At 38.2% G+C, this 19,798-nt stretch overlaps 1 protein-coding gene across 4 annotated transcripts in view; it reads left to right on the forward strand.

The window, feature by feature from the left end:
- Positions 1 to 19,477, forward strand: part of Plag1 (PLAG1 zinc finger) — a 38,460-nt gene extending 18,983 nt beyond the window's left edge. The window contains exons 2-7 of one of the 4 annotated variants that reach the window (XM_076924259.1): positions 6,944 to 7,045; positions 10,482 to 10,545; positions 10,823 to 10,914; positions 14,092 to 14,190; positions 17,199 to 17,557; positions 18,072 to 19,477. In XM_076924259.1, the coding sequence (XP_076780374.1) occupies positions 17,316 to 17,557; positions 18,072 to 19,329 (1,500 nt within the window). In that variant the 5' untranslated portion in view covers positions 6,944 to 7,045; positions 10,482 to 10,545; positions 10,823 to 10,914; positions 14,092 to 14,190; positions 17,199 to 17,315 and the 3' untranslated portion in view covers positions 19,330 to 19,477. The remainder of the gene's footprint in view (positions 1 to 6,943; positions 7,046 to 10,481; positions 10,546 to 10,822; positions 10,915 to 14,091; positions 14,191 to 17,198; positions 17,558 to 18,071) is intronic. The other 3 variants (XM_076924261.1, XM_076924260.1, XM_076924262.1) reach the window with 3 other exon arrangements.
- Positions 19,478 to 19,798: the final 321 nt, after the last annotated feature.

Below are 19,798 nucleotides of genomic sequence, written 5' to 3' on the forward strand. Positions count from 1 at the left end.
AGAGATTGTATACATTGAAGTCCACATATTCATTGTGATCAATGCCAGTAAAACTGTTTCACATGATAAAGAATACCAATAATGCAGCCAATATATGAGATATTACAGATTTGATATATATTGGATTGGCATTGACAGTGATTTTTTGACAAGGTGAACCTAATGTAAATTTACTTACTTAAAATTGTGTCTAGTTTAGAAATGTCTTTTGCAAGGAGTAAACAAGAATGTAAAAAATAATAAAAGTGTTTAGAAACTCTTGCCCAAGTTTCCATTCCATTTTACTCAAAAATAGTTTCTTTTAGTTGTGATTCGGGTTAAACTGTGACCACAGACACGCGATCACAAGCATATTACTTCACCAAATGCCACATTACTGTTTGAGTGCTTAAGCCTTTTATATGACATGTTCTTTTTCTTTTTCTGTTGACTGTGATCTGTATAAGAGCCTGTAACAAGAGGAGAGGTGAGTCCTTATTTTTATAATTTGTCATTATTGTGTGAATATGTGTATGATATTGGAGAGACAGACATGTATCATGACAACATATGGAGATCAGATTCTCTGCTTCTACCTTTTACTTAGGCTCCAGGGCTGAGCACAGGTCACTGGGCTTGCTCAGCAAATACCTTTTCCTACTGAGCCACCTCACCAGCCCTAGTTCTATACAAAGCAAGACATTGTAGAGCAGCACTCTTATACTGAGTCGCCCACTGAATACAGTAGATGTGTGTATTAAGACTATACTATAGACTATATTGTATCAAGCCTAGACTGTACTAAAGACTATACATGTAACTCTGTTTAGCTAACACAACATTGTAGATTAAGTATTCACTCCCATTCTTCTAAGGAATGAAGAAAAATAAGCTTCCCATGGCTACCACCAGTCCTGATGGCCTGAGTTCAATCCCCAGGACCACATGGTGAAAGGGAGGAACCAACTCTCACAAGGAGGTCAGCTGTCCCCTGACATGCATGCATACATACATTACATACAATTTTTAAGCGAGAATAAACTGTACAAAATTACACTAGTCAGGTAGGGTTAGGACCAGCCCTTGTTCTCAGAAGTAATTCATCTTCGTGGTTGTCTCCTACACTGCTTTCACCTGAATCAGATTGAGAAGTTTTGTTTTCCAAGTAAACTTTTAAAGGAGCACTGTGCAAAGGTAAATGCCAGAAGATGGCTGTCCTGTAGTTACACTGTCTAGGAATATGAAATGACTCTCTACAGCCTGTCACAGTAGGAAAAGGGCCTAGAGGTATGGAGCAAACTGAAGAGTCTGGGGTGGTAGAAAGCCTAGCTGCTGGGCCCTAAGCTTCTCCCTGGGGAGTTTTTGTTATCCCTCTTAGTTATCACCTGTCAGTAAGCACAACAAAGTGAGCTTACAGTTTTGTAATTGAAGAAGTTCTTTGTTTTTTTTTTTTTTTTAAATGCTAAACTAGCTATAAACCTGAAGGTAGTGACCACTCCTCTCTGTTTTAGAAAGGAGCAGAGGCACAGAAAGATTGACCATTCCCAACAGTCTTTAGAATAAGGCCAGTATGCAAGTTTCAGGAGGAAGCAGATCAGGCACCTACATTTGGGGCACTTCGTAATTGATCAAGATAATTTTCAGTTTTTCATTGTCTGGTAACATGACTCCTTCACTCATCTAAACACATAGCTTCAGTCTCCACCTCTTATATTTTGTTTGAAATGCAATGTATCTCCTACAGTTACCTACCTCTGTTTCTGTTTTCTACCTGGAATACTTGCTCATGTATGGCTCACACTTGTTCTTTGGGTCACACATGTCTTGGCTCTGCTGTTTAAGATAAAAATACCAGAAGTATAATTCAGAAACATTTAATGTCACATATTACTTGTTCTAAAACTAGATGAGGATGTTCCTGGTGAAACATGCCTAACAGTTACCACCGACGTTTGACGTTTGCTTGAAAGGCTGTTGCTAATGAACACACAGATGCTTTAGGTCCTGTAATAAATGGGCCACCATCTATTACTGTAAGCTTAAAGTTCGTCAGTGCTGCAGGCTGAAAATATAATTTTCAAATTTGTTTTCTAAATTAGCATACAAAGTAATCAGCTTTATTGTGGGAGAAAATGTCTTCATTATGTCTTGTCTGGCAAGCATCACGTTAGCCTATATTGAGCGAAATCACCAAATACAAAGACAGTTTTATAATGAGATATTGAACATCTCATGTCATTGGCCAGATACTGAAAGTAAAGTCAGAAGGGTTGTCTCGGTGCATAGACCTTTGTAGAAGTGTTAAGTTAAAAAGGAAATCAAATTAAATGGTCGTTGGCAGTCCAAGACCATCAGTATTTAAAACAGCAGTGTAGAAGCTACACCCAGACACGGCAGCAGATACTTCCTTGGTATTTAATAAGTGGACGGTATCCTAGAACTATTTATTATCCACAGGTCTCAATTCCATGAGTGTATTCCTGGAGCCTTTAAATCATGCGGGATGCTATGCCAGTTCCTAAGCAACAGGTGAGCCCCACTGGCTCCTCCAAGTAGAACAGCTGAGAATGTGACTCCAAAGCCTCTTAGATGTGTGTCCTTCCTACGCAGGGCTGAGGGCCTCAAGCTACACTGAATTTTCTCACATTGTCCCTGCTTCTGAATCGGAAGGAGAGATTTTAGTCATTTGGAGACATTGCCCTTATAACGATCACAGCTTGTCCATTCTTAGAGTGTTTTCTCTTGAGATTTCAGTAAATTCATCTGGAGATTTGTTGTTTTTCTGTTCACTGATATTTTCAATACAAAACCTGCCATTTTTGTTTTCTCACAGCTTTGTTGAGGTGTGGTTGGTGTTTATAAAGCATACAGTGTACCATTTGGATCCCCATGAGGCCATCACGGCATAACTATACTCAGCTTATCTACCGTTCCTGCTGGCTTATGAACAGCCTTCTTGATCACTCCCCCCTGTCTACCTCCTGTCCTGTACTGGTAGTATAGTTCATATTTCCTAGACATCTGTTAATTTGAATGGAACCACACAATATGTATCTTTTCTGGCCTGGCTTGTTTCAACAAGCATAATTAACTATTTTGAGATTTATTTATGTTTCTGCAAATATCTTCTACTCACTAGCAAATTGTGTCCACGTTGATAGGCATTTGGGTTATACCTAATTTTGACTATCAGACAGAGCTGCTTTGGATACTCACACACTTTGTAAAGTCTTTGTAAAGATGCATGTTTTCTCTCTTGCATAAGTAGAGAGAAATAAATGCTGTCACATGGCAGGCTCATGTTTGACTTTTTAAGAAGCCACAACTGTTCTCAAAGTGAATTGCATCATTGTTACCTTCTTCTCGTTGATGGGTGTGCCCGCTATGCAATACAGTTTCAGTGAGGTCCATTACGCAATAGCTGCCAGATCCAGTCAGCCACTTATGACCCATGGAATGATCTCACTGCTATTAATTTGCATTTCCCCAATACCTAGTGATGCCAAACATCTAGTCATGTAGAGTTGGTTTTTGCCATTTGTTTATTTTCTTTTTTAAAAAATATTATTTTATATGTATATGTGCTTATCTGTGTGTAAGTATGGGCATGTGAGTGCAAGTGCCCAAAGAGGGCAGAAGAGAGCACCGGAGCCCCAGGAGTTACAGGTACTTATGAGCCACCTGATAGGAGTGCTGGGAGCCAGATCAGATTCTCTGCAAAAGCAGCCAAACTCTTTAATGTCTGAGACATCTCCTCATCCCATACTTCTATATTTTCATGATGAAATACCTGTTCATGTCTTTTTTATTAATTTTGAATTGAACTATTATCATCTTGTTGCATTTTGGAAGTTCTTTTTCTTTATAAGTCCTTTATTGTACTGAGCCCCTACAAAGGTTCTCTCTGTCTAGCACCCTGGCTTTTCCTTCTCTTAGATTTGCTGAAATCCAGTTTATCAATTTGCTCTTATAAGAGTTGTGACTTTGTTTTGGTAAACAGATTTCTTACTGTTCACAGATACTTTTCTTTCTAATATTTTCTAAAAGTTTTAGAACTTGGGTTTTACACAGACTAGATCTTATATTTAAGTCTCTGGTCCATCCCAGAGTAAAGTTCTATATGTGGTTTAAGGTGTGACTCAGTGTTTGTTTCTTGGTATACGAACATCAAACTTTCCAGGGCACTTCTTAAAAACACTCTCTTTGGTAAAAATAAATAAATAAATAAAAGTTTCTAATTGTAAAAATAAGACATCATATAATATGAATGAGTGTTCAGTCTTTATGTTACCAATCATTCATTTATATGTTGCGATGAGAGTGAATTTCAATACATAGTTTACAAAGTTACAGTTACAGATTATACACTGATATACATATACCACTGGTTAAATTTTTTCACACTGTGGCTAGAGAGATGTCTTGCTGGTATTGCTCTTGCACAGGACCCGAATTAAATCCCCAGCACCCAACAACTACCAGTATTAATACTGGCTTAGTGAAGAGCTGGGGTATCCACTGGGTCTGGCCTCTGAGGATACCTGCACATATGCACACACTATTAAAATAATAAAAGTAAGTATTAAAATTAACATTATATATTTTCCCATGTGGCCTAATATTTTCAATTCTTTAATTGCTCTTTTGCATGTAATTTCATGATCTTAAACTTGGTAAGTTTTTTGGTTGGTTGGTTGGTTTTGGTTGGAACTCACTCTGTAGACCAGGCTAGCCTCAAACTCACAGAGATCTGCTGGAGACAGAAAATGCCTCATGAGTGCTGGGGATTAAAGGCGTGTGCCACCACCACCAGGCAAAACTTGGTAGGTTTTAATAGCTGTGTATTATTCTGTCACATGTACACTGACTTCCATCCATTTTATAAAACATCAATTTTATTCTTAAAATGTGATATTTTGACTTTATGCTTAACCTCTCTGTCTCTCTTTCTCCCTCCCCTCCCCTCCCCTCCCCTCCCCTCCCCTCCCCTCCCCTCCCCTCCCCTCTCCTCTCCTCTCCTTTCCTCTCCTCTTTTTTTACTCTCTTGCTCTCTTTCTCTTCAACTTTCAAAAGTAAATTATCAAGTCCATGTATTTGGATTTTAAAGATCTTAATGTATTTCCACAGTGTATTCCAGGAAAGATTCAACACTTTAGTCTTCCACCAGCAGTAACTGAGATTGAATTCTTTGTAGCAAATTGTTTTATAAAACTGGAGGATGTCCCAGTTCCCCCTGTTCTTTCTTGGTCTGCTATCTTGCTCTTTATTCTTAAGCTACAAAAAAGATCTTCTGTTCAGCACTGACCAATATGAGGAAACTGAATTTCTTTATTCTGGAACAAGGTCAGCTGGTAAACATACATACCCCCCCATGTTAGCTAGAGAAGTGTCCATAGTTTTTATCACTAAAGTTAGTGTCTTTCTGCCCAAATAACTACTGCTTGGTGGTGTTTGTGGGTGGTGCTGTAGCTCTTAGTAACTCTTTTTTTCTTTTTAAGTTTTGCCACCTTTTCCTTCCTTCCTTGAGAAATTCTATAGTCTTATCTTCTAGTGGTAGCCTTTGGTGTGCAGTGGTTTGATTGTGTCTAAGAATAGACTGCACTGCCTTTGTTTCCCCTCTCGGACTGCTCTGAGAATACTAATACAGAAGCAGTCTTTCTTCTGGGAAATGTTTCTTTTACTGGTTGTCACCTTGTCTTCAGACTGCTACTCTGGTCACATCGTTCACTCAAGAGAATACTTTCTCCTCTCCTCCTGCCCCCCCCCCAACTTTTGTTGTTCTCAGCGCTTTCGTTGTGTCTCTATTTTCCAAAGCCCCTCATCCCTCCATTAGTATGTGCATGTGAACCTGACTACAGCATTGGAGCTGTACTGTCCTTGTTTCAGCCCTTGGAAAATATGAGAAACATTACACAAAATCAGCAGGCATCTTAGACTCCAGTGCTAATGGTTCTAACCCATCAGTCTCCCCATGCACACACTTTTGAGGAGCTTCTTAAGGGACCATTTTTCAAGGCAAGGCATGAGAAATGAATAGTATTTTCCTTCTGGGACATACTGTGGTACCTGTACTGTATAATATTGTTTCTCACTGATCTCACCAGCACCACCTCATGGCAGTGTTTACTAACTGGACCAAAGATAGGTACTAGCTTACACACTCCTACAGAGCAGAGATCATATATGTGTTGGTAGTATTTACTGTCAGTGTCAGATACTCATCTTAATAGAGTGCTAACTGTATAGAACTGGATATTGGCTCTCGTTTTTAGATAAAGCAGATGATTTTCTATGTAGAACTTGGTGCCTCCCTTTTCTGTCTTGATTATGCTCCTAGAGGTCTAGCGTCTTAATTTGCAGCCATGGGATAACAAGGCTGCCTGCATATATGGTGTACTTCAGGACACATTTTGTTTTTCTCCCAATATTGTTGATGGTGGATCTAGCCCAAGGAACTCTGGCCCAATGAGCTGAGGAAAGAGTTCGTGTCCTTGCTCTGCCTCCACCCTTGGCCATCTAAGTTTGCACTCTTTCTGAGATCACTCACAGGGCACAATTTTTCCTTAGTCTTTGCTCAGAACAAGAAAGATATGACAGAAGACCTTTTGGAAAATGTTCTGGAGAAGACCGGATGTGTTTAGAATATATAAAAAGGAAGTAAATGATCAATTTGAAAAATACCAGTGAGCATAAGAATAGCCGAATTAAATACAAATAATCTAGATAACTGTGGTTCAAAGGGAAAATATTTAAGTTGCAAATAGTCACTTGTGTGTTTGCTTTTCACTTTCTAATATGTTTTGTTTTATATTTGCATCTAACAGGATTGAAGATTGATCCACCCTAATAAAGTACTAACAATAAATGATAATGAAAAGTAATCTGGTTGACATGGTAATAATAATCATTAACCAGATTAATCCTGATTTTTGGAATTTCAGGCTAATTCTTTTTTTCTTCCTAGGTTGCCTCTCAGTGCTGCCTTGGTATTGGGCACCCAGAATGCTTCAGTCTGTGATGATCTATTAATAAGGTGGCCTTACTAGAGTTTGCAACAGGGCCTCAGGTAGGTGTTTTTTGTCATTATATGGCATGATTTTCAAAGTGGTTAGTTATTCCAGTTCCTTAATTATGTATACTATAATAGTAAAAGCTTTGAAAAGCATGCCACATAATAAGCATGCCACTTCGGAGCTTAGGGCTTGCCAGTATGCACTGATCCATGGGACTTAAGTAAAATCTGTGGTCTATAAACAGCCAAGATCAGCCACCTTGCTTCAGAATATAAAGCTTCTGTAAAGCTTTTTTTTTTTTTTTTTTTTTTTTTTCCTCCTCTCCGAGACCACAGATGAGCTCACAAGCTCTTGATCTTCTGAATATCACTGAATGGTCAACTACGCCATGGAACCAGTGCGTTCACGGGCTGAGAGGATCTTAGCTGTGGGCAGGTATTGAAGCAGATTAGGTCTGCTCCCAGGGTAAAGAGCACCCCAGTGTGACCAGAGCAACTTCCTACCATTGCTGGGGAGGGGACTCACAGAACTACCTAGATTTCCAAGTGTAGTTGTAACTCAGCGGCACAGAATCAAGGTATAGTGATATTTGGAAAGCCAAGCACACATGGATTTGAGCCAGGTAAGTCAATCAGCGCGACCTCGAACACAAAGGTTAAGTTTAGAGACCAGGACTCCATACTCCAGAATAAGGAGACTGGAAATGGCAAAGGTGGTTCAGCACGCTCAAACTCCTAAGCTGCTCATCTGTGGAAGACAGCCCTCCTCCCCCGGGAAACTAGGCCTTGGGCTGAGAACTAAACAGGGCCTCAGAAACATGAAAAAAGCTTAACGATTAAATTAAAGGGGCATAAATTAATAAGTACAACATTTTATGGAGAATAAAATCAAGGTAGCATAAAATTTTAGCCATTTCTATGCTGCAATTATTTTTAATAAACTTGCTAATAGTGATTTTAGTTTTATAGGTTATCTTTTAAACTGTATTAATGTGGTATTTTTAAATAATAGGGGCTTTTTAAGGTTTTGAAAATTTCATGTATGTACATAATGTATCATATCCACCCGTGCCCCCCAATTCCGGGTCACTCCAGGGTCTCCTCCTCCCTGCTTTGTGTCCTCCTTCTAGAATTGTTTGTCATTTTAACCCACTGAGTCCAATTCGTGTGAAGCTATCTTTAGTAGGTAGAAAAAGGGAAAAAGGCTAACTTTTTCTGAACAGCACTCTGTTTCTACAGATGTTACCTTTCTTGACTTCCCTGTATTGTAATCAGTTCATTTTTTTTACTCCGATACTTTAAGTGTCATCCTCATCTTAATCTTATATGAAACGTATTCACTGTTAAAGGATTTGGACTTTTGCTTTGTATGATTTCCCCCATACACACAAACTGTAAATGTATGTGCTTATGGGGTTACTAGGACAGAATATCTGGAATGCCCACCAGTTAGTTGTCAAGCCTGTCTAGTCTGAGTAGCATGTGCCTAAGTCCCCTGCTTTCACAGTACCTAGTCAGGGCCGCTCAATAGGATGTGGAAGCAGCGTTGCTGTCAGATGTCTATACTGGGCATCCCAGTTCCTACCCCTCTGCCAAAGCACAATAACCATTTATCTGTGCTGGGCATTTTTCTGATCTTGCTTTACAACCCATTGGAATTTCCAGAGCTCACAACATATTCCCCCTGATTGCTTTGATTCCTGAAACCCTACTACAGTTTTTCTCAACAAGTATTTATCAGCTAAAACCAGGTGTAGTGCACACATCTTTAATCCCAGCACTCAGGAGGCAGAGGCAGGCAGATGGATCTCTTCAGTCTGAGGCAGATAGATAGATAGATAGATAGATAGATAGAATTTATCAGATTACTGCTACATGGCTGGACAACAAAGATAAACAAAGATAACTGTTAGCTTTCGGGGTAAAGGATTCAGTCACTGAGAGATGGTTTTCAAATGGATTGATCAAATAATACAACTGTCATGTCTCTTGATGACGTTGCCCAAAATTAATCCTATTTACCTCAGTGATGTGGTAATAAATAGAAGTCTTGTTTCTAGTTGTGGTTTTATCCTTGACAGCCACACAGTGTAACACAGGGTAGACAGGCTGGTGGCAGGTGCAGAGCCTTCCCTGAGGACTGGTTCTGTATCCATGTATTTCCTGTTCTTTGAGCATCAGTATGCAGCCTGGGCAGTGTTTATACCTCTTCATTCCACACAGCTGCATTTATGGGTGCACACTACTTTAAGATAGCTTAACACTGATTTCCATTTTTAACTAAATGAGATGATACTTAATCTTTTTCTCAAATTCCATCTGGTCTCTACCTTTTCCTGAACTTATTATCCATGGATTCGGTGTGAGTGCCTGGGAGTTCAGATATGAAACCTGGATTCTGTTTCTGTGATTTGAATTGTGTGGTAATTACTCATTCTAGAAGGCATACCCTAAATGTTTAAGGACTTCAGTATGTTACAGTGGTTGATATCAGAAGCCCATGTGGTGCCCCAGCAACTCAGTCAATAGCAATAACATTGAACTCATTACAGGTTGAGAATGTGACCTGCAGGATTCTTCCTTTCTAATGTAGCTACATGGCAAACATGGAAATGTTTTGTGCATTTTTAGAAGCCCAGAAGATTTTGTAAAGATAGTTAATAGTGTCTATGAGACACCCTCACTCTGCACTGTTATGGTCGTACTTTTCCACTCCTCCTGCTTGACATTATCACTTCCGCTTTCACAGTTCCTCCTTTGCTTCCTGTTTGCAAGGACTGATTGCCCTACATGGAGAGAGAGATGTCTAGTATACTCCGTGTGCCTTGGTCTGCACATAGTATCTCCCATATACATAAGATATAAATATTGACTCCTGAGTTACAGTTCATTAATCCCCTTTACCTCACTCACCTTTTTACTCCATAATATAAATAACCAAGGGACATATTTGAATTGGAAAATCCCATGTGTTTGTTTTGTGCATGTTTTTGGGTGGCCAGTATTCTATGTGGGCCCTCTAGAGCTTGTGTGACCAGAATGTGACCATTGAAGACTAGTGGGAGAGTTTCTGGGAACTGTGCGGTGCCAATTGGGAAATCTGTTGACACATCCCTACCTGTCCTTAAAAAACCAAAAAGATGAGCTATTTTCTTCACTTTTCTTAAGTCTTTGATCTACATTAAATATAAGATGCTTCTAGACGTAATTGGGCTAATTTTGTGGTAAAGTTGAAAAAGATTATCCTAGAACTATATTTTAACAAATTATTCAAAAACAAATACAAAAAAATCAAGTGTAGAAAATTTTTAAAAAGCATCCTCAATTTTACTGATTAGTAACTATATCTAATGTAGGAAAATAAGTACTGTGGTCTTGCTCAAGTCTCAGGACTGAGTTCTTGAGGACCCATAATTCAGGTGAGTTAAGTACGCATCTTGGCTGTGCATCCTGCTTCTCAGTGGGCTTTCTGCTCCTCTGTTCTCTGTAGATATCGCTAATTCCACCCAAGAGTCTCTTCATCTTCATCTTCTGCTTCAACCCAGGTAGCCCAGGTACCAGGCATGTTTTCACTCTAAAAATTTTTATTAAGAGTGGGGATGAATTGATGCTATCTACTCATGCCAGTTAATTTTGTAAGAATATCGTCAGTCAGAGCATGCTAGCAAAATGGATATTTTGCATAGCTTTCTAATTATTATAAGTGCTAGTATTTATCATGGACTCGAATATGCATTGTCTTCTGTCTGCTATGGTGATGAGTAAGCTTATAGGTCATTATGTTAGTGGTAAGCACTTACTCTGTTTTAATCTTTCTTGTTCATTCAACAGTTACTTTACTGTCATTTATGGGAAACAGCAGTGAATAAAACTGGCCTGAGCCTGCCCTGAGCTGCCTACAGTTGACTGCTCATTCTCTGAAGGTCTTTTTTTGTTTGTTTGCTTGATTTTTGCATTTATTTTTAATTTTTTGACCGTCTAATATATATATATATATTGAATGCATTTTGAATATACCCAATTACCCTTTCTTAAGTTTTTATGAATACAAGATAGGTTTTTTTTTCTTCATTAGCAAAGAACTATGAATTAGAGCTAACTGATTAAAATGTCCAAGTTAGGATCAATGATGTTTTAAAGCAATGTTCCTAATATGGTGGTATGACTCCTTCAAAGTTGTATTTAGTTATGTAATCTAGTTCATCTCCTTCATATTATTTAAGATTCTATTAGTGTTTCATACATAAAAAGCATTATCACTGCTAAGTTTCCTTCTGGGATCTACCCTGTTGGAAAATGTGTTAAGCACACGTTGGTATTTTTCTGAATTGTGTACTAATGGTATGTTATAATTAGTATAAGGGAGAACAAAGCCTTGGAGATTTATAGCATTTGCTCTTAGCAAAATCTGACTTTTAAAAATGAAAAACTATTAATGCCGGTGAGTATTGTTCAAAATTCACAACTGTTAACAATGCAACACACAGAACCTTGAGACATCCAATTTCAAAACAAAACAAAACCCAAGCCAGTTTCCCTATAGGCTCATCCTCTGGCTGACATAGGATTTGGTTTCAGTAGACCCTCTGATATGCAGTGTGTTTGCTTGTTATTTTTTTTATTTTCCAAGAATAAAATAAAGCATAAGAAGATGAATCTTTGTGCCCAAGTATATAACCTTCCCTTTAACTCCTGCTTCTATTGGATGCAGAATGACCTTTGGAGTAGAGGGCAGAGGTAGTGTGTCTGCTTGGATATCATCAGAAGCTAGAGTATAGTATTCTGAAACACTTCACTGTAGAGCAGTGTAGAGTGGGCATGTGTAGTCTCTGCCTTCGTTGACAATTCCTTAGACAAAGGCAAAGCAGAATTTCCATCATTAATGTAACCAATCTCTGATAAATTATTTTAATTAGAAAGGAAAAACATGAATTAAGGTTTTTTTCCCCTTTGGTTACAGACATTTTAGAGGAGTAATAAGACTTCTTCCCCCACCACCCTCCTGGGCACATGAAAGAGAATACATCGATAACTTTAGTTAACATTTCAGCTAGGATTATATGAATATAAACTATTTAATTTTTATGTTTGCTCTGTCAAACAAATAATTCTAATCAACTCTTGACATCCTGTGTCTTGGGGAAAATGAGCAGTTCTTGGAAATTATTTGGCAACTAATAAAAAATTCAAAGTAAGGCGCAATTTAGAGAAATTAATCATAATTTGGAAGTTATGCTTTAAGATAAACTAAATTAATGTGATGGTTTTATTTACAGTTTTATTTTTGACTATAAGATATACAGTGGAATGGACTATAAGATTGTAGACAACTATATTTATGCATTGTTTGAAATACTTAGTTGCTAAAGTGTTTCTGTTATAAAATGCCACTATACAAATAAGCATAGATAAAATTTTATAAATATAAAAATTTATTATTTGCTTGTCAGCTTTAGTTTTAGATTTAATTCTGCTCAAATCATCCACTCAAAATTGCTAATTATTCTTAATTAATTTAAAAAATTACCTGGCAAATTGTCTTTTAAACTCTTTTTAAAATTATCTCTTTTTGGAGATTTTATTTGGAAGTTGTCATAGAAAAATAACACAGAACCTTCTTCTGGTCCTTTAAGTGTAGTGACAGCATTTATCCACATGCAGGTTGGTTTGCTAATCTGCCCTGTCATAGATTACAATACAATCTAAATGAAGTGGGAATCTAAGACAGAAGTCTCATCTTGACCACAGAAATGTGATCACATAGCTCAGTATCTGGGGTCATTGACAGCAGGGATGAGATAAATATGAAAATACTCTATTTGTGAAGTACTTACATGATTCAGATAACAGTATATAAAATGATCTTTCATATTCATAATTACCATACCAAATATTCAGTATATGTCCTGGGCAAGTAAGTATTTACGAAGCTAATTTTGCTATTTTGCAATTCTGATGTTCTTCCACTTATGCATGTCCTGTGCTGTATCAAAATGGGGCTTTTGCTTGAACTTTTAAAGATAATCTTTTTATCTAAAATTTTTATTTTTCTTTTAAACAATAAGAGTAATACTGGTTTCTTATGTACACTCAGTAATTTTGTAATGATGCTTGAATGTCCTCTATTAAATATTTTTGTTGCATATCATCTTTACATATCAAATTCTGAAAATATGTAAAGATTTTAAAGAAATACTATTAGGTTGTTATACAACATGAGAAGTTTTTTAATCTAATCTGTCATTGACATATCCTTTTATTACTGATTTTTAAGTACTCTTCTAATTAATACTTCTGAATACTTAATTAAAATAATCACAGGTTACTAACCACTGTTTGCCTTGAACTCTTTGTAATAATTGTAGGTCTTTTTTACTTTATACCATTGTTATTCTTGTCTTTTCTTTCCTTTATAAATATTAACACAGTTTATATGTGTGCTGTCAGTCTGCTAAAGATCTTGCTACTAACAGGCATCTTTAAGCTATCTTTAAGATTGCTCAACAATGGTCTCATGCAACAAGTATTGCTTTTTCCCTGATACCTGCCTCCTGTAGCAAACCTATACTTGACTTCCCTCGCATGGACCTGGAATCCGAACTGCAGAGTGGTTGCTACATTCCAGCCATCCTTACGGCATCCTTTAGTTTAAATTGGCAGCTCTGCAAGTAGTGGAAGGGTGGCTCTCAGAAGCCCCAGTCACAAGTGTGGCAGTGTGAACAGCAGTGCTGTGATCAGGAGGAAACCAAGTTCCCATTAGATTAAGCTCAATGAATTTTTACCAGTTTCCTTTACTGTCAGTATCTCTTGCTTAGATTTCTTTTTTATTAACAAATGGGGAGTCATTCAGCATCACAAATTGATATTTTTTTCTAGGTAATACTATTTTTTCTTTTTATTTGTGCATTTATTTGGTCATGTAAAGTGTGCTTTCAACTAATCAAAACAAGCAATTAGTGGGAGTTAATGCACGACTCATCAGCAAAGTGGAATGTGAGCATGCGCTATGAAATTGCAGTTTGCTCATGCTTTTTTTTCCTGTCATCTACACTCTAGTTTCATTTATATTATAGTCCATTCTTTTTTTTACTTCTTCATAGATTGGCCAAAATGGGAAGGGCTGGATTCTGCTCTCTTCCACGAAGAGTTAATGGGACTGGCTAAGATCAAAGTCTGAGGCTTTTTCCATCATTAATCAGGTATATATTAAATAAAAATCACTAATTCTATGCATGTGCTCTTCAAGTTTTTGGTTGATAAATATATTATGAATATAATTATTAGACATTAAGTTCACAACATTATATTGATCCTAAAATTGTAAATGTACCTATGATATGCAATTTGAATTTTGTAATGGATTAATATGTAAAAGCATTATCAGCCATGAAAATTTTCAGCTGGTCTTAGAAAAGTGTAATATTTGGTATCAGTGCAATTCCTCATTGCTCAGTATGTACATCCAGATACAATCCATTTGTTACATCATATTGAATATCACCAAGTTAATATGATCAAAAGCTTATGTGTTGTTGCATGGTGCCCTTTTAATATTTTGGTGGGGAATAGTGACATAAAAGTTGCTTTTGTCTTCCGGAATTCTCAACATCACAACTGTGTTGTTACAGTGGTGATTATGAACAATTTTCAGACCTAGTTATTAGATACCTTGCATTCCCTTTTGATTTGGCAATTGGGAAATGATTGACTTGTGCACAGTCTAAATAAGTCTATGAAAGCATCAAGTGAGGAAATCACAATGAAAATTAATGCTCTATATTAATTTACTGTCATTACTTGTCTGAAGAGTGACTATTTTTACCCCTAAATAGGAGGGAGACAAAGTATCTATCTGTCTCTTGAATAAGCTCATAACAGGAAAAGATGAGTTTCAGAAAACCCACAGCCAGAGCTAACAGCAGCATCAGTGCTGTGACATCATAGATAACAACCGCATCAGTTCTGTGACATCATAGCTAACAACTGCATTTATGCTGTGGCATCATAGCTAATAACTGCATCCATGCTGTGATGTCGTAGCTAACAACTGGATCTATGCTGTGACACCATAGCTAACAATTGCATCAGTGCTGTGGCATCATAGCTAACAACTGCATCAGTGCTGTGATATCAGAGCTAACAACTGCATTAGTACTATGACATCATAGCTAAGAACTGCAGCAGTACTCTGACATCATAGCTAACAGCTGTATCAGTGCTGTGATATCAAAGCTAACAGCTGCATCAATGCTGTGATATCAGTGCTAACAACTGCATTAATGCTGTGATATTAGAGCAAACATCTGTACCAGTACTGTGACATCAGAGCTAGCAGCTGCATCAGTTCTATATCAGAGCTAACAGCTGCATCAGTGCTGTGACAGGAGAGCTAACACCTGAATTGGTGCTATGATACTGGTTGCATCATATTAATATTATTTGTAAAGTGCAAGAGGAACTTCCTGATACTCAGAACAGTGCAAAGGCCTGCATCTGTCTTACAGAAAAGAAACTGTATGTCTTCACCTTACCTGAATGCTGTACTGCTTTAATCAAAATAGTGGCTTACTGTTGTTTTGTTTGCTTAGGAACAGCTGCTGTGCTAAAGTACAAAAAGATGTAACATACCATTAAATGTTACCAAAATGTAGGTATTTAGAATTCCTGAAAATTGTTAACTAAAATTGTGCAAGTAAGTGTAACAGACCTAATTGTGTAAAGGCATATGTGTCTGTCTAACACCAGAACACACGCAAGATAAGGAAGTTGGTTCTTTTCTTTAAATATATATATAGGACGACAGATTTTTCCTCTCTGCCCTCTAATATCTGGGCTTCAGCTTCTTCTTTGGACTCATTAATTGATAAGTCATTTAACTCTATTTAATAACCTAAAAGAGGTTATGGGTGCTATCATTTCTGTGATCTATTGGAAGAACCCCTCTAAATTAGAAACATACAACTCAGTGCTTCTCAACCTGTGGGTCTCATGTGGGTCGAGACCTCCACCAGCGCCACATGACAGATATTTACACCATAATTCATAACAGTAGCAAAATTACAGTTATTAAGTAGCAAGGAAAATATTTTTATGTTGGGGGGGGATCACCACAATATGAGAAACTGTATTAAAGAGTTACAGCATTAGGAAGATTGAGAACCACTGATTTAATTTATACAGCAGCAGAATCTTCAAGGAGTTGATTTTCCTACTCTGGGAAATAGAGTTAATTATATTTACTATTTCTTATCTATGGAGGTTTCTATTTAGTTTTAATTATTTCCTTTCTACAATATACCCTTCATTACACAATATGTACATTTCATTCTTTCTCACAGCATTGATCATGAATTAAAACTCTAATACACCTTTGACCAACCTGAAAGGCCTCTCTGAGGTTACATTCTAGAACAGGTGCTGTGCGCTCAGAGGAAGAAATCTCCACAGCTGTGCCACACTCAAGTTCGGGTCTGTCAAAGACTGATCCCTTCTCTTGAGGTGACCTAATAGCTCTGGCTTATTAACCTTAGAGCACCTAGTAAGAATGATCTTCTCTCTGATGTAAAGGCATGTGAGGGAAGCTGACCAAATCTCCACAAATGACAAGAATCCTCATCTTTCACCTAGTGCTATGCAAAGGTTTTACCATTTCAAGAATGTCCATTATGAAGACATGTCATTCTGCTCCTGACCAGAGATCCTTGGAGTGTCGTACTGCTGGTTTACAGGGTCAGCTCTCACTTAGGGCACTGAACCCTCTCTACCCTCTAGCATCTGGGCTTCAGCTTCTTCCATGGACTCAGTGTTTGCAAACTGTCAAGTGCTCTAAGTGCCTATAGTACATAGGATCCGTGTGCACAGACTGAAGTGGGCGTTCAACTGTAAGATGTGTGTTCTAATCCCTGCTGAAAACTGAAATTTCTGGTGCCACCTTTAGAACAATGCTTTGAGAGTTCCTGAATTCAGTACTGTTATGCCTAAGTACAGCGTTTGTCAGGTGGAATTTCGGGGTATGTATAAACTGTTCATTCTGAGCAATGCATTTATATCTGTTTTGGAAAATACCAAGAAACCTACAGATATTACATTGGACCAGCTGAATCCATTTTATGGTTTCTTTTTTTAATTCAAAAGCATCACAAAGCAAGTAATTTTTTTAAAAATTGAGTTTAGTTACAAACTAGTTGTTTCTTATTTTTTTTTCCAGTCCCTTTTTGCTTTCTTTTACGACCACATGAAACTTGAGAAGCCACCTAAAGCTATATCACTTAGTGGAGTTGGGCAGTTCCCAGGTGTCCAACAAGAAGGCCTGGTTTAGGCTGCGATGGCCACTGTCATTCCTGGTGATTTGTCAGAAGTAAGAGATACCCAGAAAGCCCCTTCAGGGAAACGTAAGCGTGGTGAAAGCAAACCAAGAAAAAACTTTCCTTGCCAACTGTGTGACAAGGCCTTTAACAGTGTTGAGAAATTAAAGGTTCACTCCTTCTCTCACACGGGAGAGAGGCCCTACAAGTGCACACACCAAGACTGCACCAAGGCCTTTGTTTCTAAGTACAAATTACAAAGGTACTACACTCTATTTGTCTTTCAGATTATACTTTCTCTTGTGTTGGCCCTCTGAAGCCATTGTAAGTGTGTGTATATCTGAATACACATTGCTCAGCTGATTTGCAGAGAGGAAATGTTAAGTAGATTAGATATTGGCTAGCTTGCAGTATTTTAAATCACATACATTTGTGTTAGTGTCTTTGAATTTTTTTAAGTAAAATGCTTAATGAGAGTAGAATTTCCATTTATAGAGAGAAGTTTCTACGTGAGAAGGATGTGGACAGTACATGAGTATGTTCAGTTTTGCTTGCTTACTTTTGTAATGAGAGCTAAAAAACCAGTCAACACTGAAGTGGCAATTAGATGGCTCAAGTTTTGCAGTGTGTTAACTATCCTGTGGTGTGTGTTAGCTAGGTAGATCCTTTATTGAGAGAGCTGTGTCTTAGCATTAGTAGATTATCTGCCCATTTTAAAAGTGAATACATACCTTTGTGCTAAGATAATCACTCACAGAATATATCTATGTTTAAAGGCACATGGCTACTCACTCTCCTGAGAAAACCCACAAGTGTAATTATTGTGAGAAAATGTTTCACCGGAAAGACCATCTGAAGAACCACCTCCATACGCACGACCCCAACAAAGAGACCTTTAAATGCGAAGAGTGTGGCAAGAGCTACAACACCAAGCTTGGCTTTAAGCGACACTTGGCCTTGCACGCTGCCACCAGTGGCGACCTCACCTGCAAGGTGTGTTTGCAGACTTTTGAGAGCACAGGTGTGCTCCTAGAGCACCTGAAATCTCACGCAGGCAAGTCATCTGGGGGCGTGAAAGAGAAAAAGCACCAGTGTGAACATTGCGAACGCAGGTTCTACACCCGGAAGGATGTCCGGAGACACATGGTAGTGCACACGGGAAGAAAGGACTTCCTCTGCCAGTACTGTGCACAGAGATTTGGACGAAAGGATCACCTCACTCGACACATGAAGAAGAGTCACAATCAGGAGCTTCTGAAAGTCAAAACCGAACCAGTAGATTTCCTGGACCCATTTACCTGCAACATGTCTGTGCCTATAAAAGATGAACTCCTGCCGGTCATGTCCTTACCTTCCAGTGAACTCTTGTCAAAGCCATTCACAAACACTTTGCAGTTAAACCTCTATAACACTCCATTTCAGTCCATGCAGAGCTCTGGGTCTGCTCACCAAATGATAACAACTTTACCTTTGGGAATGACATGCCCCATAGATATGGATGCTGTTCACCCCTCTCATCATCTTGCTTTCAAATGTCCATTCAGTTCTACCTCATATGCAATCTCTATTCCTGAAAAAGAACAGCCATTAAAGGGGGAAATTGAGAGTTACCTGATGGAGTTACAAGGTGGCGCACCATCTTCATCCCAGGATTCTCAAGCATCGTCATCTAAGTTAGGGTTAGATCCTCAGAGTGGGTCCCCAGATGATGGTGCTGGAGACCTCTCCCTGTCAAAGAGCTCTATCTCTATCGGTGACCCCCTCAACACACCAGCATTGGATTTCTCTCAGTTGTTCAATTTCATACCATTAAATGGTCCTCCTTATAATCCGCTTTCAGTGGGAAGCCTTGGGATGAGCTATTCCCAAGATGAAGCACATTCTTCTGTTTCTCAGCTACCCACACAAACACAGGATCTTCAGGATCCTGCGAATGCAGTGGGTCTTGGTTCTCTGCACTCCCTGTCAGCAGCTTTCACCAGCAGCCTAAGCTCAAGCACTACCCTGCCCCGTTTCCACCAGGCATTTCAGTAGGGTCTGGGCCAAGGGATTCACCCAGAGGTGCTTGTGTAGCCCCGCCTGCGATGACCATTTATATTCTAGTGCCTACTTTAACACAATACAAAAACTTCTGCTTTTGTATAATATCAGGTTTTATGAAGCCAGTAAAGAATAGGAACTAGCCTCTTTGATAAGCTTTGAATCGTTCGTTTTAACTGCATTTTCTATTTCTCCTGATTTCCTGTCAGTTGTCATAGTCTCAGAGTTTTATTTCATATAGGAGCGCCATTATTATCACTAAATTTTACAAGTCCTGTGTTCAAATTACTGTTAGACTTTAATTTTTCATTTTTGTCTAATAGCAATGGGCATTGGATAATTTTTTTTTTGCAAATATGCAGTACAATGTAAATCTTTTGAAATGTGTGTGAATAACTGAAGTGTTTCACATTTTTACTAGCCACTATATGGATTCATAATCAAGTGTGTTTTAAATGAGTTA

The sequence above is a fragment of the Arvicanthis niloticus genome, chromosome 25 (assembly GCF_011762505.2).
Source record: "Arvicanthis niloticus isolate mArvNil1 chromosome 25, mArvNil1.pat.X, whole genome shotgun sequence".
Taxonomy (NCBI): domain Eukaryota; kingdom Metazoa; phylum Chordata; class Mammalia; order Rodentia; family Muridae; genus Arvicanthis; species Arvicanthis niloticus.